The sequence below is a fragment of the Lampetra fluviatilis genome, chromosome 71, assembly GCF_964198595.1.
Source record: "Lampetra fluviatilis chromosome 71, kcLamFluv1.1, whole genome shotgun sequence".
NCBI classification, from domain to species: Eukaryota; Metazoa; Chordata; class Hyperoartia; order Petromyzontiformes; family Petromyzontidae; genus Lampetra; species Lampetra fluviatilis.
In genome coordinates this window covers 1,629,815-1,647,413 of record NC_136345.1, presented here as the reverse complement: position 1 = coordinate 1,647,413, position 17,599 = coordinate 1,629,815, and the positions used below count along the sequence as shown (strand labels likewise).

Here is a 17,599-nt window from a genome sequence, read left to right as displayed (position 1 = left end):
GTTCGTAGATAGAACGGTGCGCGTTCCTCCGGGGGCGCAAATGTTGATCCCCTTGAAACTTCGGCGGCCCTTCGCTAAGGGCATTGGGGCTCAAGGGGTTCTGTTGGGACCGTCTAGGGCTGGGGTCAGTGGACCTAATTTACTCCCGGCCCAGACCATAGTGAGAGGGGAAGGAGAACCCTTCATCGCGGTCCTCAATGTGGGCTCGCAGACGGTGGTGGTCCCACAGGGGACCGTGCTTGCTCACGCAACGCCGGTGCCCTGTGAGGAACCCGTCGCGAGTCATGTCGGCGCTGTCCCTGCACCGCGGCCACATTCGGACAGCGATGAAGGGTGGCTCGAGGCGCTTTGCGCGGGATCGACGGACCTCTCACATTTAGAGCGCCAACGTCTTAAGACACTACTGCGAGAATTTTCCGACGTTTTCAGTCGGGATAAATACGATTTGGGCTGCACTCATCTGCTGCGTCACCACATTGATACGGGTGACAGCGCGCCAATACGCCAGAATCCTTTTCGGTTGAGTCCCGCCGAAAAGGACCATGTCAAATCGGCTGTTGATGACATGCTAGCCGCCGACATCATTTCTCCCTCCAACAGCCCTTGGGGAGCGCCGATCGTCCTGGTTAAGAAGCAGGACGGTTCGTTGCGGTTTTGCGTTGACTTTCGGCGCCTTAATAAAATTACGGTTGCCGACGCATACCCGCTCCCACGGATGGACGAATCGCTTGACGCCTTGGCGGGAGCGCGATTCTTCTCCACATTGGACTTACTTTCGGGATTCTGGCAGCTTCCTCTGGACGATGATTCAAAGCCTAAAACTGCTTTCCGTACTCCGCACGGCCTGTTTCAATTCAACCGGTTGCCGATGGGCTTACACTCAGCGCCGGCAACTTTCCAGCGGTTGATGGAATTGGTTTTGGCTGGTTTGCAATGGGAGTCGTGCCTGATTTATTTGGATGACGTCATTGTCTTTGGCAAAACTTTTGATGAACATCTCCAGAGGTTGCGGGCGGTTTTCCTAAAGATGCGGGCTGCTAATTTGAAATTTAAGCCCCAAAAATGCCATTTGTTACGCGAGTCGGTGCGTTATTTGGGGCACATCGTGGGGCGCTCAGGTATTTCTACCGATCCCGCCAAAACGCAGTGTGTAAGCTCCTGGCCGACTCCCACCTCAGTGGGAGAGGTTAGGAGTTTTATTGGGTTTGCATCGTATTATAGACGCTTCGTCGCTAATTTTGCGACTATCGCCAAACCCCTACATGCTTTGACATCTAAAGGGGTTCGGTTCTGCTGGGGTCAGGAGGAGGAAGCTGCTTTTTGCTCCCTTCGGGACGCTTTGGTAAACGCTCCTCCCCTGATTTACCCTGATTTTTCAAAACCGTTCTTGCTCGACACCGATGCGAGCAACACGGGTATTGGGGGCGTGCTCTCCCAGGTGGTTGACGGCGTGGAACGTGTGGTTGCGTACGGCAGTCGGGTGTTGTCTCCAGCGGAGCAACGGTATTGTGTCACCCGTAGGGAACTGTTGGCAATTGTCCATTTCGTCCAACAGTATCGCCCATATCTGTACGGTCGGCATTTCACCGTCCGCACAGATCATGCGGCACTGCAGTACGCCCTGAGGGTTCAACAGCCATCGGGACAATTGTCCCGATGGTTGGAGGTCCTCCAGGATTACGATTTCCAAACCACATACCGTAAGGGCGTTCGCCACACCAACGCGGACGCTCTGTCACGCTTGCCAACCACCTCCGAGTGTGCATGCCTCCTGGGGTCTGGACGTTGCAGGCCTCCAGGGGACACATCGGTACCTGTCTTGGCGGTGCGGCGGGGGGAAAAAGAGGTGGTTCCGACGCATGGGAAATGTGCCAAGGTCTGCTAATGCATTGGGACGGGAAGTCACGTCGACATCGGCTGGTTGTCCCTACTGGGTTGCGGGGTAGGGTGGTATGGGCCGCTCATGAGCGCCTCCTACACCTGGGGACCCAAAAGACTCTCGCCTTGCTGCAACTTGATTTTTACTGGCCTGGCATGACGAGGGATGTGGGGGATTTGTTGGGATCGTGCCCTCAATGTGCACAACGCAAACCGCCGGCACGGGAGTCTAACCCGCCCTTGCAATCGATCAAAGTGTCCAGGATAAACGAGCTGGTCGCTCTGGACATTTTGGGACCATTCCCCGCCACCCCCAGAGGGAATAGATATTTGTTGACGGGTGTCGAGTATTTTACACGCTGGCCTATGGCCTGGCCTTTGGCCAACCAGTCGGCAGCAGCCATCGTGGAGGCCTTTGTTCAGGGTTATGTCCTGGACAAAGGTGCTCCGGAGAGGCTGCTGACCGACCAGGGCAGAAATTTTTCCGGTAAACTACTCAGACAAGTCTGCGATCTCCTGGGCACAAAGAAAATTCGGACCTCCCCATATCACCCACAAACTGACGGGATGGTCGAACGTTTGCATCGCACCATCTCGTCCATGTTATCACAACAAGTTTCGGACTCGCAAACGGATTGGGACCTACAAATTCAGGGGGTCTTGGCGGCGTACCGGATGGCACCCCATGCGGCTACGGGGTTTTCTCCCTTTTACCTCATGTACGGCCGAGAACCAGACCCGCCTGTTCGTGCCCAGTTGCGGATCCCCGTGCCGCAGGGAAAAACTAATCTGGCTGACCACGTTAAATTTAATCTGGACAAATTGACCGAGGCACGGGATGCTGCAATGCAAAACTCTGACCTCCGTCAGAAGGCAAATGAGCGCCTCAGATTGAGTCGAGCGCACATGCTGCAGTGGAAGCCGGGGGACAAGGCATGGTTGCACTGCCCCCAGGTGCCACTGGCAACCTCCTCTAAACTGGTGCGGCCGTGGCGGGGCCCTGTGGAAGTGGTGGAGGTGTTACGTCCGCAGTGCGTGCGCATCAAGTGGGGGAAGCGGCGATGGTTCGTGCACCCCTCCAGATTAAAACCCTTCGCTGCGGTACACAACCCCACTTCACACGCGCGTGGCCAAACATGTGGGGGGTCGGCCGACTTGCTGGGTCCGTCTCCGTCGCTCTCACCTAATGCCTTGCCGGCTGTGCCACCTTCAGGAGCATCAGGAGTGACGGGCTCACGCCCGATCACCCCTCCTGCGGATACCGAGGGTCACGCGGAGTCAGAGGAATGCTCACCTCAAGACGGACAGTCGCCACCTGATGGTCCGCCACGCGGGGTTACCCCGTGTGAGGGGCCCGCTGCAAGGACGCGCGCTAAAATGCGCAAACTGTTGTGAGGCCGGAAAATGTGTACATAGCTGTTGTGTTTATTGGCTGTTGTGTGGATGGTGTGTTTCCCGCTCCTCGGATGTACATATGTTGGGTTCACCGTTTGTTGTGTGTGCGGGGTGGGTTCCCTGCTGGTTGTATGTAAGCTGTTTTTTTTACGGAATTCGTATTTATTCGGGGGGGTGCGACGGGTTGTTTCTCATCTTGTTGTTGTGTCTTGTTCTGGTTCCTGTTATGGTTCAAAAATAGTGAGGCACACGTCAGGGGGTGAAGGCACCTTTATTGTCAAATTTTTGTATGTTGGCAGCCGGGACGGCTGCATGCTATGTGGGGGGGAGTGATGTAGGGCTGTTACAGAGAGCCCGTTATGCATGGCAGCCTATGGTAAACAAGCACAGTGGGCGGGGCTACGTCAGTGCACGGGCAGGTGCCCTCTACGACGTCCGCGCTTCGGACGTTACGATCCCCCGGGGCCCCACCCCTCAGGGAGGGGGGTGTATAAAAGGGGAATGTATCGGGGGGCTCGGGAGTGATGTTTAGCTAAAGAAGAGGAGGCGGAAGACGTCTGAGATAGAGCCCTGGACTCCCCCTGGTACGCCGTCCTTATCAGGACCGCGCAGGCTCTAGCCAGTGGCGTGGTACCAGAGCCAGAGCCAGTGCTGGTCTGGACTCTGGGTACCGGGCCCGACTGACCAGTGTCGGGCCAAGATAGCCTCCCCTAGCCCCTTTAGTGGAGGACTCAGAGGCAGGCTAAGGTTAGCCTAGAGGTGTGTCCTCAGATAGACGGGTGAGGGGGCCGATACCCCCTCAATTGTGTATGTCACAAAGTTGGTATTCAAATAAACAAGTGTGCCTCCAACTCCGGTGTCAACGAGTCATAAGCGTTACTACAATTGTATTAAACATTACAATTGTATACCAGTGGCGGCTTGTCAATAGAGGGCGCTGGGGCGCCGCCCCCATCAAGATTCAAGAAATATACATATACAAAAATTATATAAAAATACATAAATAAAATATTTTTTTCATACGATGTGCCGGCTGGTAGTAAGAAAAGCATCAGCATTTAATAAAAACTGGCTTTAATCGGTCAACTATTTTCTATGTTTTTCAATGTGTTTCATGCGGGACGCCGGACAAATGGATGTCTATGTGAGACTTTACATTTTCGGACAGCATGTGACCTGAAGCTGGTCTCTAATTGGTTTCTTAAAGATTCTCCTCAGGGCGCAAGTCGTTGCGTCCCTGGCCAATCAGAATTGGATACATGTTATTTTATCCAATCTGATTGGTTCTCGTCACCTGTCATTCAACTTTACGCTCTGGGCCACTACTGCGAGTGCGCAGGCGACACCACTTCGACACTTGCTAGGCTGATCAAATTTTTTGTGTAAACAATGGGAGCAGTTCATCCAAATTCTGTAATTTATTTACAAAAAAACCCTTTCACAAGGCTTTCGCTGGAAGAAATAAAAAAGATAAAGGATCTCGGACCGGACCAACCCGATTTACAAATCCAGCAGCAGGCCAGTGACAGAGGACGAAGCTACACACGAAGCTTCACCCGCGCTTGTTATGAGAAACGGAGGTGGCTGGCTGGATGTGATGTTAGCAATTCTCTTTTTTGTTTTCCCTGTCTTTTATTTCAAAGTGTCGGCACTGAAGTTTTGTGGACAACGACGGGGGTAAGAGACCTCAAACATCTCTCTGACAAATGCAAACGTCATGAAAGTAGCCGCAGCCATATTGATAATAACATGAAACTAACGTTTTTGGGCAGAGTTAGCATTGCTGAACAACTAGATGAAGGCTACAGGATTGGCATTAGAAGGCACAACGAAGAGGTGACAAAAATTGACACATACTGTCCAGGATAATAGACTGTGTGAAATTTTGTGGAGCATTTGAGTTGGCGTTACGTGGCCATGATGAGAGTGAGAGCTCAGATAACCCCGGTATATTTCGCGGGTTGGTGGATTTTGTTGCCTCTCTTGATGGAGCATTGAAAGAGCACCTTGACAGTGCTACTGTATTTAAGGGAACGTCGAAAACTATACAGAACGAGCTACTGGACTGTATGTTGTCTGTTACAAGAGACGAAATAATCAAAGAAGTCCAGACAAGTAGTTTTTTATCAATCCAGGCAGATGAAACAACAGATTTTGCCACACAGTCCCAACTTGTGCTTGTGCTGCGCTACATCGACGACAAAAATAATGTGCAGGAAAGATTTTTTGAGTTCATCCCTCTGCAGTCAGCTACAGCTGAGTCCATTGCTACTGCACTAAAATAGCGTCTTGCTTCTATCCTTCCTAAGGATCAGAAAAGTAAGCTCATCTGCCAGGCATATGATGGGGCCAGCGTGATGAGGGGTGCCACTGCAGGTGTTCAGAGAAAAATACAAGATGTGTACCCAAATGCCCACTACATCCACTGCTACGCACATCAGCTCAACCTGATAATGCAACAGGCCACGTCTCACATATCCAAGACGAGAATATTTTTTTCTAACATTGGTGGATTTGCCAGCTTTTTTTCTAAGTCACCCAAGTGGACATGTTTTCTGAATAAAGTGGTTCCCCATAGACTGCCAAGATCCAGCAACATCAGATGGAACTTTCATAGCCGTGCCATTAATACTGTTTTTGAGCACAGAGAGGATCTCATTCACTGTTTTGAGAGCATACAAGACTCAGGTGACTTCGACCCCAATACTGTCAGAGAAGCAGGAGCCCTGGCCATGCTACTGGAGGATGAGGATTTTAAGTTCTTTCTGGAACTTTATCACCACATCATGCTACATGTAGACTTCCTCTATGCCAAGCTCCAGAAAAAGAACATTGATTCAGTCCATATCAAAGTGAGCATCCAACAGTTCCAACAAGAAATACAAAAGATCAGGTAACTTTATTCCTGTAATATGATCATTATTTGCTTTCTCTTTCATTTTTAACTCTCTTTATCCTTTGCCAAAATTATAATAAATTATCTTTGTCCTTTGCAGAAACTCTCTCCACTCCATTGGTGAGCAAAGCAGTGGTTCTCGTCCAACAAAGAGGCGCCGGGCGCTCAGTTCGGAAGACCGTGAAAGGATTGCAGCAGAGGTGAGTTTGTTATAGAAATCAGTCAAAATACCATTTTACATTATTGTTGTGCTGCAGAGATGTCCTGCCTACATATCATATTCTACAGACTCAAGAAAACATTTTTAGTTTGGTATAAATCCTAACAAAAATCTTAATTTTAATATACAATAGCATCCCAAAAATAATAAATTGGCAACATAAAAATAAATGATCAAATGAAATTTGAAGCCACCAAAAACTACAGTCTTGTATGGGACAAAAACTCAAATGGCTCTATTTTTCTTTTGAAAGTAATTGCAACTGTGACAATTAGTGGTCTAATTAATTATCTCTATAGGTCTGTGACACAATCCTGGGACACACTAGGGAGCGTTTCTCCTTCACAGACCACCTTGTCTGTGCCACCTTGTTGCAGGGGGACAGGTTTGATGAGTACAAGGATACCTTTCCTGAAGATGCATTGAGCAGCACCATGAAAGCGTACCCGATGCTCAGTGGAAGCAAGCTGAAGACGGAGCTCAATCTCATCTACAGCAAGGAAGAGTTCAGAGCCTGCCGTGGTGCTGTGGACCTATTCCAGCTGTTTATGGAGAATAATCTCGAAGAAGTCTTTTCCGAAACTGTGACTCTCCTAAAAGTTATCATTACCACACCCATGACCACGGCTGAAGCTGAGAGGTGCTTCTCAACCTTGAAACGAATACAAACTTTTCTCAGAAACACCATGACCCAGGAGAGGCTGAATGCACTGGCATTGCTGTCCATGGAAAAGAGACTTGTTACGGAGATGACTGACTTTAATCAGAGAGTAGTTGAGAAATTTGCTGGTCAGAAAGCAAGAAGAGCAAAATTTATGTTCAAGTAGGAAACATGCTTTTTGGTACTTTGGTCTGAAATGTATATAAAAGAGAAACATTTATGTTCAAGTAGGAAACATGCTTTTTGGTACTTCTTTTGGTCTGAAATATAAATAAAGATCATCAAAATTTATATTCAAGTAGTCAAAATGGTTTTTGGTACTGCTTTATATTTATTTGCCCCCCTCAATAAAATAAAAAAAATGCGCCCCCCCAAAAATAAATATCACCAGCCGCCACTGTTGTATACTATTTATTATTATGCAATCCGCTATACACTATACCATTGACCGTCGCGTGAAAGATACTAAGAGGAAGCAACGACAAATGTCAATGGGAGAGTGATGGTATGAGACTTGCAGCGGAGCAAAGAATCCATTCCCTGCGGAGAATACCAGTGAGTGGACTGCGGTCTGAAAGTCACCGTAAACGTGAACAAAATCAGTTAAGATCCGAAATGGTTTATTACGTCCTTCCAATGATTGCTGAGCCAGAATCCATCTTCTCGGTTGAAATTGTCTCTGTATTTGTATATGTGGATCGCCTCATGAACGAATCTCTCATGGTAGCCAGATGGCTTGCAGAGAACCTCTGTCTTGGAGAAGTCAATATCATGTGACCTCACTGAATTGTAACAGTGATCTGCCACGGCTGAGGTGTTTGTCCTACCGTGTTTCAAGTCTGCTTTATGTTCACGGATGCGGTCTGAGACATGTCGTTTGTTTCTCCAATGTAATTGCTACCACAGAGGCAACTTAGTTTGTAGACGCCAGGGTACTGTATGTCTGGAACCACATCTTTTGCAGACGGGACCAGATCACGGATTTTATGTACTGTGTTGAATCGGACCTGGATCTTGTGTTTAATCAGGATTTTGGAGATATTTTTTGTGACCCCAGCAATGTAGGGTAAGGTGATGGTTTTGAAAGGCTCCTCAACAGGATCCTTCTTGATGGTTGGGGTGATGGCTTTGCGGATTGTGTAGTCGGAGTAACCATTAGCCTTAAGAGCTTGGCGTACGTGTTTGAGTTCACTGGCAATGTGTTCCTGGTCGGAGATGCATTGGGCTCTATGGTATAGAGCAGGGGTCGGCAACCTACGGCTCCGGAGCCGCATGCGGCTCTTTACGGGCTGCTTCTTGACGATATGTACGTATGTACAGTATGTACTCAGATGCATTGCGGCTCTTGAAATACTGAATTTTGTACCGAATTGGAAAGAAATGGCTCTTCTTGTTATTTTGGTTGCCGACCCCTGGTATAGAGTCTTGATGAGGGAATTCTTCTGGGATGGATGGTGGTAGGAATCCGGTTTTAGGTAAGCATCTGTATGGGTGGCTTTCCTGTAGACAGAGTGGCTCATTGAACCATAAGGTCTCCTTTTAATTAGGACATCCAAAAAGGGTAGCTTGCCATCTTTTTCGACTTCCATGGTGAATCTGATGGCTGGGTGTATGGAATTGATGTGGTCGAGGAATTGGTCTAGAGGAGGCCGGCCATGTGGCCAGATGACAAAATTGTCATCTACGTACCTCTTCCATAAGGTCGGGCGTAGAGTGGCAGTCTGGATGGCGTCAGTCTCAAATTTCTCCATGAAAACGTTGGCTACACCCGGAGATAGGGGGGAGCCCATTGGGGTGCCCTCAGTTTGTTTGTGGAAAGTTCCATTCCAGGTGAAGTATGTATTGGTTAAGCAGTGTCTCACCAGGGGGGGTACCCCAGTATTCAGTCCTTGATGAACAAAGTCTTCAATGATTGCGATGGTGTCAGGGATAGGAACTTTGGTGAATAAGGAAACCACATCAAAACTGACAAGCAGGTCATCTGGGGACAGGGAAATTCCCTTGATTGTCGATACCAGGTCAGTAGAGTTTTGTACCGCAGAGGTGGTTTTTCCAGTGAAAGGCCGCAGGATTTCAGACAAAAAACGAGCCAGTTTGTAGGTGGGGGAGTTGATAGTAGAGAAAATGGGACGAAGAGGTGTATCTTCTTTATGTATCTTTGGCAAGCCATATAATCTTGGTGGCCTGGCTGCGGAAGGTTTCAACGAGAACTGTTTGGTTTGATCAATTAATGCGGTTGAATCAGAAATGATTTTGTTGGTTTTAATGACGAGGCTGTTGGTGGGGTCTCTTTTTATTTTTGTATAGCTGCAATCGTTGAGTATTTCTTGAATTTTGTTGTTGTATTCTATTTTGTCCATGATGACAGTGGCATTGCCTTTGTCGGCTGAGAGGATGACAATGTCATCCCTCTTTTTTAATTGAGCTAATTCAAAACGCTCATCTTTGCTAATGTTGCTAGCTGGCATCTTAGCGTTTTTGAGGATTGCAGCGATTTCAGATCTTCCTCCGTCAGCAGCGATGTGACCCAGGCCCTTGAGAGAATTTCATGTCACACAACACTGTACCTGCTCAACTCTCCATGAGTAATCAGGCAGTTTTATAAGTGGTGGAGGAGCTCCCACGTAGCCATTTCAGGCTGGGCCTAAATGGATTACATGGGTCACCTAGCTACCAGGCCTCCTACCATGAATGATATCAATATAGAATATCTGTGAGGAGGCCCCCCAATAGACTGCCCCTGGAACTCTACTGCGCACGTCCCACTCTGGGAAGTCCCCGGGGCCTGGCCCTTGGACATGCTGGTGGGAATATGTCGCTTGGCTGGCTTGGGAACGCCTGGGAATTCCCCAGGAAGAGCTAGAGTCTGTTGCCAGGGAAAGGGAGGTCTGGACTGCCCTACTCAATGTGCTGCCGCCACAACCCTCAACTAAGACGAGAGGATTTAGAAATAAATTAACGAACAAAGCTGCGAGTCTTCTTGGCCACATTTATTTCTCCTTTCTCTGTGGATGCAAAATATTTTACTTATTTTAAGGACCATCTGTTCTGGCTTATAATTAAGGCTGGCCTGCCTATAATCCTCTCTATTGAACCAAACAAGATTGTATTAGAACCTTGCAGATCATTAAAATATCAGTACAGAATATAATCAATGAGTCTCTTTGGCAGGCGAGGCTGCATTGGTTGGGTCATGAATCCCACATAAACAGACAACATGCTCAAGCATCTTCTGTTAAATTTCGATTTAAAGCTTTCGTGACTGCAGGGATTCATCTTCTTGGTTCTTTTGGTAAAGTCACGTAGAAGGGAAATAATACAATAATAAAACGTATTGTATTTTATTATGTTTTATTTTTATTATTTTATTATTTCCCTTCTACGTGACTTTACCGAAAGAACCAAGAAGAAACATCTTCTGTTAGTCCAGATGTTACGGGCTAAACAGGCAAGGCATTGGCTAGAGAAGAGATTGGAGGATGTGGAGGTGATCAGACCTGCTGATGACTGGTACCAGGAGTGTCAAGATCGGCCTCTGTGGAGGAGGCCCGTGATATATGCTGCAGGGCAGGTCGAGATATTTGCTCTGCAACAACAGTGAGGTCCTAGTATCAACGTTCACATGAATGGGTGGAACGCTGGGTGCCTAAAATGCAGCAAGACAGCAGGAAGCACAGCTGGTGCATCTGTTAATCATCTCAGTCAGTCATCCCTTGACACCTGGATCATTCCCATGACCTGCTGACAAGTGATCACTACACTATGTGTAGTGAGTTCAACTGAGTCGCAGACATACATTTGGAGGCAACACATTTAACACCAACACATGAGGAAACTGCCCCTTAACAGAATAACAACCTATGGTGGTGACCACCAGGTTAACTACACTAATTACAATGTAACTAACTACGACGGACCGGGACCACAGCTCGGGTCCAGTTCCAAGTGTTAGAGACTTGGTGGAACGTAGACGAAGGTTTCTTCAGGTTGAACAACAACAGCACATATGCAGCTGAATTTGATCTGTTTATCCCAGCATTCAAGGAAATCTGAGCCTGGCTTCACACCTCTAAGTTGCGATTGAACATTAATGTATGTATTTCTGCATAGTTCAAACAGTATTATTTCAACACCCTTTGCTTTGTTAGCTGAATTTTGCTTTCATAAATGTTCCTTTTGTAGCCAGACAACCGAAATTGTGTCATTGGAGTTTTGGGTTAACATTCATTTTGAAGATACTAGGGCTTCCAGGCATATTTATGACCATTTGCCCTCTCATTGTTTCGTCATAACAGCCCGTGTGATGAATTTGGGAATATTTTTCACTATATCATGAACATGAATAAGTATAGATGTGTAAGTTATGTGTGACTGTGTATATATGCATTCCTCTGTGCCTCGATACTGACGTAGATGGTGTGGATATTCTCTTTTTTCTGTCTGCAGCTGACGCTTCCTCTGCAGAATTGGTCTGATGGAGCAAAGGTGCTCAGCGCAGCTCAGTACAAAAAGGCAACAATGCGACCAGTGTGCATACAGCACGGATCGTCCTGGACATTTGACACAGCACCAGAGAACTCACACAGGAGAGAAACCCTTCAAGTGCACTGTGTGTGAAAAGTCATTTGCATGGTCATCAGGTCTTCAATGCCACCAGAGAACACACACAGGAGATAAACTTTTCAGGTGCACTCTGTGCGGGAAGGCGTTTGCACAATCATCACATCTTCAAATACACCAGAGAACACACACGGGAGAGAAACCCTTCAAGTGCAGTGTGTGTGGGAAGGCGTTTTCACAGTCATCTGGTCTTGTATTACACCAAAGAACACACACGGGAGAGAAACCCTTCAGGTGCACTTTGTGCGGGAAGGCGTTTTCACAGTCATCTGGTATTTTATTACACCAGAGAACACACACAGGAGAGAAACCCTTCAAGTGCAGTCTGTGCGGGAAGGCGTTTTCACAGTCATCTAGTCTTGTATTACACCAGAGAACACACACGGGAGAGAAACCCTTCAGGTGCACTGTGTGCGGGAAGGCGTTTGCAGGTTTATCAAATCTTAAAATACACCAGAGGACATACAAGCATCAGACGATCCCCAAGGAGTGGAGTCTGAAATCAGCTTGTAAAAGTCAAAGTGCTGCAATGAGTCCATCCCTCATGAAACCAGAACTAAATCCCAGCATGGACACTTTTAAAGGTATCAAGGTGAAATGTGAAGAGGCGAAGGTGAAATGTGAAGAAGTGATGAAGAGCGAAGAAGTGAAGTTGAAATGTGAAAAAGTGATGGTGAAGAGCGAAAAAGTGACAGTAAACTGTGAAGATGAAGATTCAACTCCAAAATCGGACCTTCACATCGATGGAGGCAACGTGAAGCAGGAGGAGAATTCTGACTGTGAGTCAGAGTGAGGCACCTCCCAGCAGTTTGTGGAAGTGGAGGTGTGGGTGGACTTCTTAGACAATACAAAGTCAAATAGAGACCCGGTAGATGTGTAAGCTTGAGACAATGAAGCTCCAATAGATTCACCTATGTCACAGGCCTTTAACGAAAAGAACGTGAAGTCGAACACTCAATTCCTGGTGTTCAACCTGCAGAGTAAGAGTAGCGAGTATTTGTGGACCTGTGGGTTGGCTAGATGATTAACCAGGAGCAAGATCCAATCAGCTCCCAAGTGTTGTATATGTGGTGGTGATGTTGGAGCACGCACACACCAAACCGGCCGACTTACAATACTTACCGGTGCGGGTGATTGTGTCATTTCTGACCAGGCTTCCTGAGGGGAGGGGGCTTGGGGGTCTGTGTGATCCCACAGAAACCTGCCCCTCGGTGGGAAATCGTATCAAAGGTGGGACCCGGAGAGCAGAGAGGCATACTCTTAGGTTTTTTAGGTAAAGTCACGTAACTTGATTTATTTTTTTATTTCTATTATTTCTTCTATTTTTAGTATAATTTATCTTTTATTATTATTATTTTTTTACTTACGTGACTTTACCAAAAAAAAACCTAAGAGTATGAATCCTTGCAGTCACGAAAGCTTCAAATCTAGAAGCAGAGAGGCAGTTCGACTCAAGTCAAGACGAAGAGCCAGTGAAGACTGAAGTCCAGCTAGCTAGACCCTGGGACTACTCTCACCCGCTGCCGGGCAGAGCAAGCCAGTGGTGCGACCCCAGAGCCGCGAGGGCCGATGTCCTTCTAAGGGCTGGACTCATGTGGCTGGTGGTCGAGACCTGTGCCGAAGCTGGGCCAGGTCAGTTAGCCTCCTTGTGAAGGAGGTCTAGAATTGAGGGAAGTAGGGAGTTAACGTGGGGTGTTAACTTGGGGGATACTTCCCTCAATAGAACGGGTGAAGAGGCCGCTACCTCTTCGAGTGTCAGGGTCGCTACTCTGCTATATTTGAAGTTATCTGTAATAAATCCGTGTTGTCTCAAGTCAATTCTCTCCGTCGTCATAAAGGCCACTACATATATATTCGGTCTTAAAAAATAATAAAAATTAAATGAAAACTGAAAATGCGTATTTTTTTAAATTATGCTAATTATGCATGTATGCTAATTAGCCTCTACTTCGTTGCCTAGGGGTATTACTAATCGTGATGATAATATAAAGGTTTAATTGTATGAAGTTATGCAAGTGTATGTAATTATGCTAATTCGGCTCTGCTTCATTGTCTATTTGATTGACTTAAAGCTTTCGTGACTGCAGGAATTCATATTCTTTGGGTCTTTCGGTAAAGTCACTTAAAAAGGTTTTTGTTATTTTCTTTGAACCTATCAACGTGACTTTACCGAAAGACCTAAAGAATATAATACATTGATTCTCACTTGAACTTTACTGATTGGTTTAGTGTGTTTGTCAGGTCTCAAAATTCAGATCTCACCTCAGGATACAGTTCTTATAATCATGATTATTACGCATGAACTTAGGAAGGGACACTCAGACTCTTCTGCGTTAAGCAACTTTAATATCTAGAAACAAAACACTCTAATATGCAAACTCTTACGCTAGGAATTGTCAACCCAGTACTCCTGGAAATGTCCTAATTGATCCATGCAATTAACCCTCCATGGTTACGTTTGTTAACTGGATAACAGAACAATCAGCTAATTCCTCACAGTAAAGCGACCATACATGCCGGTAGGTGGTGTTCATTCAGATGCTGTCTTTCCGACAGACCTGTTCTTCACCTGAGGATGGCTGCTTGCGTTGTGGCCGAAGCGTCATGAGAATTGTATTTTATTATGTTTTACTTTTTATTATTTCCCTTATACGTGACTTTACCGAAAGAATCAAGAAGATGAATCCCTGCAGTCACGAAAGCTTTAAATCAAAATTTAGCCGCCTCTACGGGGAGGGATTCCACATAACTTTGAGATCCTTCAACAAACTCTGGGATAAGAAGGCTCAGCTAATCGAGTCTCACCTTTCTGAAGAGATGCCGCGACTCTAAGGTAATCCTGTGTCAAGGTGCCCTTCCTCCTCTAACCCAGCTTAAATATACGCTGCCAAGCTTGGTGGTGTTCATTCAGACGCTGTCTTTCCGACAGACCTGTTCTTCACCTGAGGACGGCTGCTTGCGTTGTGACCGAAACGTTGTGAGAATTGTATTTTATTATGTGTTATTTTAATTATTTTATTATTTTCCTTCTACGTGCCTTAAACGAAAGAACCAAGAAGATGAATCCCTGCAGTCACGAAAGCTTTGAATCGAAATTTAACCACCTCTACGGGGAGGGATTCCACATAACTTTGAGATCCTTTAACAAACTCTGGGATAAGAAGGCTCAGCTAATCGAGTCTCTCACCTTTCTGAAGAGATGCCGCAACTCTAAGGTAATCGTTTGTCAAGGCGCCCTTCCTCCTCTAACCCAGCTTAAATATACGCTGCCAAGCTTGGTGGTGTTCATTCAGACGCTGTCTTTCCAACAGACCTGTTCTTCACCTGAGGACGGCTGCTTGCGTTGTGGCCGAAACGTCGTGAGAATTGTATTTTATTATGTTTTATTATTATTTTATTATTTCTCTTCTACGTGACTTTACCGAAAGAAAATGTGTTACGATATTCATATTAACAGTGTTAAAGAAACCTTTGCCCAAGGCAAACGTAGTTTTCAATGAATTTATTGGTAAGATGATGCAATTGATCGAAATGCCCTGGAACAATAGTGTGCGGCAGTGTGCCTGTTTGCCTAATAGATGCTTATCAATTGGCTAATGGGCTTGAATTGATTCGCGGGCAAGATTCCGTGATCAAAAGAAAGAAATCCCAACACAATTGTATTCCCGTGAGTGCAATTAACGAACCGAATGACTAAAATACTTATATACGACCATATTCAAGCAGCTCAATGGACCGAACAATGTTTTCCACCATCAGCTAATAGTTAACGCACCACCTTAGGATGGTCCTTTTTAAAAAAAACAAAGCTAACTTTTGGAGCAATCTTATTAGTCCCGATATGTGTGTAATGCGAGCAAGGATTGAGGGGGGGCGGAGTCTGGGTCACGTGGGGAGTCGGTGGAGTTAGGGTCACGTAGGAGAGAGGATTTAGGGGGAGAACCGGAAGGGGAAAGGGAAGTTGAGACGGATTAAAACAGGAGGAGGCCACGCTGGGCAGGATGGAGAGAGTGGCGTGGTCGCCATGCGGTGGGAGACGTCGACACCGTCAGCCATCGGTGTCAGACGCAGAGAGCTAGCAGCTGTGGGAGGCTAGCTGTATACGGGGCAGCAGTGAAGCTAGAAAGCGGAGCAGCGGTGTGGCTGCAAGGTGGAGCAGCAGGGAGACTGCCTAACGGAGCAGCAGGGAGACTGCATATCGGAGCAGCAGGGAGACTGCATATCGGAGCAGCCGAGTGGCTGTGGAGAGATCGTCGGGAGGGACGCGGGCCTGAGCGAGGACGCCGTGGTAACGAGATTTTACGAACCCAATAAAGGACAACGGAGATCGACATCTGAGAGAGAGTCCTTTATTACATTGGTATCAGAAGTGAAACGGCATGTCAAAACAGCTCAGGAGGAAGACCGTCCCTGCACCATCTTCTGCAGCATCTTCTGACGACGACCTCCCTCCAGCGGTGGCGCTACCGACGATGGAGGAGGAAAGCGGCGCGGGGAGGAGCGGGGGTCCGGGCGTGCAGGACGTGGCCGCCTCGGTGGGCCCATCCGCGCGACTGGACGCTGAGGACGGATGGCGACAGGTGGCGGCGCAACTGGAGGCGCTGAAGACGGTGTTGGCGCAGTTGTGCGACCTTGTGACGCCGGCGACGACTTAGGGGAAGGCTCAGCAGGGAACAACTGGCCGGGGCCTTGCCGTCGCCATCAGCCCTCTCGACCACGCGGCACGAAGATGCCATCTTGGGCGTGGCCGAGGAGGAACGGCGGGAAGCCGCCATCTTGCGCCCTCCGCCGCGGGAAGCCGCCATCTTGCACACGTTGCGGAGTGACGCCATCTTGTCGCTGCCGCATGAGTCATCATCGGCAGAGGACAGTGGAGCAAGAACCCGCAGCTGTCATTTAACAACGGTCAAAGAATTCTCCATCGGCGGCGATTGGAGCGCATTCGCCTGCCGTTTTCAAGCGGCCGTACGCTCCGCCAAATGGACGGACGCGGAGGCCCTGGAAGTCTTACCAACACTTCTCGACGACGAGTCCGTCCGTTCTGCTCCATCAAGGCCGACAAGATGAAGACGCTGCAGGGTGTCTTCGAGGAAATGGCGGATGCGTACGAGCCTCCGGACGATGCCCATCGTAGATTTGTTCAGCACCAACGGGCGCCTGATGAATCGCCGGTGGCTTTCAGAGGCGCAGTTCTGGAACTGGCGATGGCAGCATACCCCGAGACGGAGCCGGATTTGTTGGAGCCCCTTGTGTTGGGCAAGATGCTGGAATTGTCTAGAGACCTGGGGATCCCCATGCCGGTGTGCAGCCATGATAAATTGACGTCCCGTGCTGCGGCTAAGTGCTTGGACGCTCAATTTAATCTCCGACGCTGGAAGCAGGTGTCAGCTTGGACGGGGGGCCCCATCGTTGAAGGCGGTGCTACGGGGTGGGATCCTAAGAAGGCGGTCTACGTTCCTGACGACAAGGGTCCGCAGGAGTTGACGGCCACCTCCGCCCAGTGGCCTGCTCGGGGGGGAACAGGGCCGAGGTCCGGCCCGCCGGCGCGGGAGCGTCGGGACTGGGGGTGCCGCGCGCCGGAACGACGTGGAGTGTTTCCGCTGCGGCCGTAAGGGCCACTTCGCAAGGGACTGTTGGGCTCGCATCCCGGGGCCGCCCCAGCAGGAGACCTCGACCACGGACGTCGCGCGAAAAGACCAGCCAGGACAGGCAAGTCGGTGCGCATCAGACACCCGGCAAGGCCTGTCACCTCATGCATCACCATCGCCGCGCGGTCCGTGTGTCGTTAACAACGAGGTGCCTCCGATTGACCCGTGTCGCTCGCTGACGCAATGTCGCCGATTGGCACGGAGGGTAGTTGCGGCCGCTACGGGGTCGTCCACGGTACCGGGTTCTATTCAGGGGGTCGAGGTACGTATTTTGGTGGAAT

The 17,599-nt window shown here is 48.3% G+C and overlaps 2 protein-coding genes across 3 annotated transcripts in view; both read left to right on the top strand.

The window, feature by feature from the left end:
* Nucleotides 1–13,483, top strand: part of LOC144953021 (uncharacterized) — a 32,690-nt gene extending 19,207 nt beyond the window's left edge. Inside the window, exons 1-3 of one of the 2 annotated variants that reach the window (XM_078883534.1) lie at nucleotides 4,467–4,950; nucleotides 6,270–6,369; nucleotides 11,497–13,483. In XM_078883534.1, coding sequence (XP_078739660.1) covers nucleotides 11,525–12,463 — 939 coding nt within the window. In that variant the 5' untranslated portion in view covers nucleotides 4,467–4,950; nucleotides 6,270–6,369; nucleotides 11,497–11,524 and the 3' untranslated portion in view covers nucleotides 12,464–13,483. Of the gene's footprint in view, nucleotides 1–4,466; nucleotides 4,951–6,269; nucleotides 6,370–11,496 lie in introns of those variants that run through there. The other variant, XM_078883535.1, reaches the window with a different exon arrangement.
* The window catches only part of LOC144953008 (uncharacterized), a 455,753-nt gene that overhangs the window by 280,130 nt on the left and 158,024 nt on the right, over nucleotides 1–17,599 (top strand). The gene's annotated exons all lie outside the window — the stretch shown is intronic.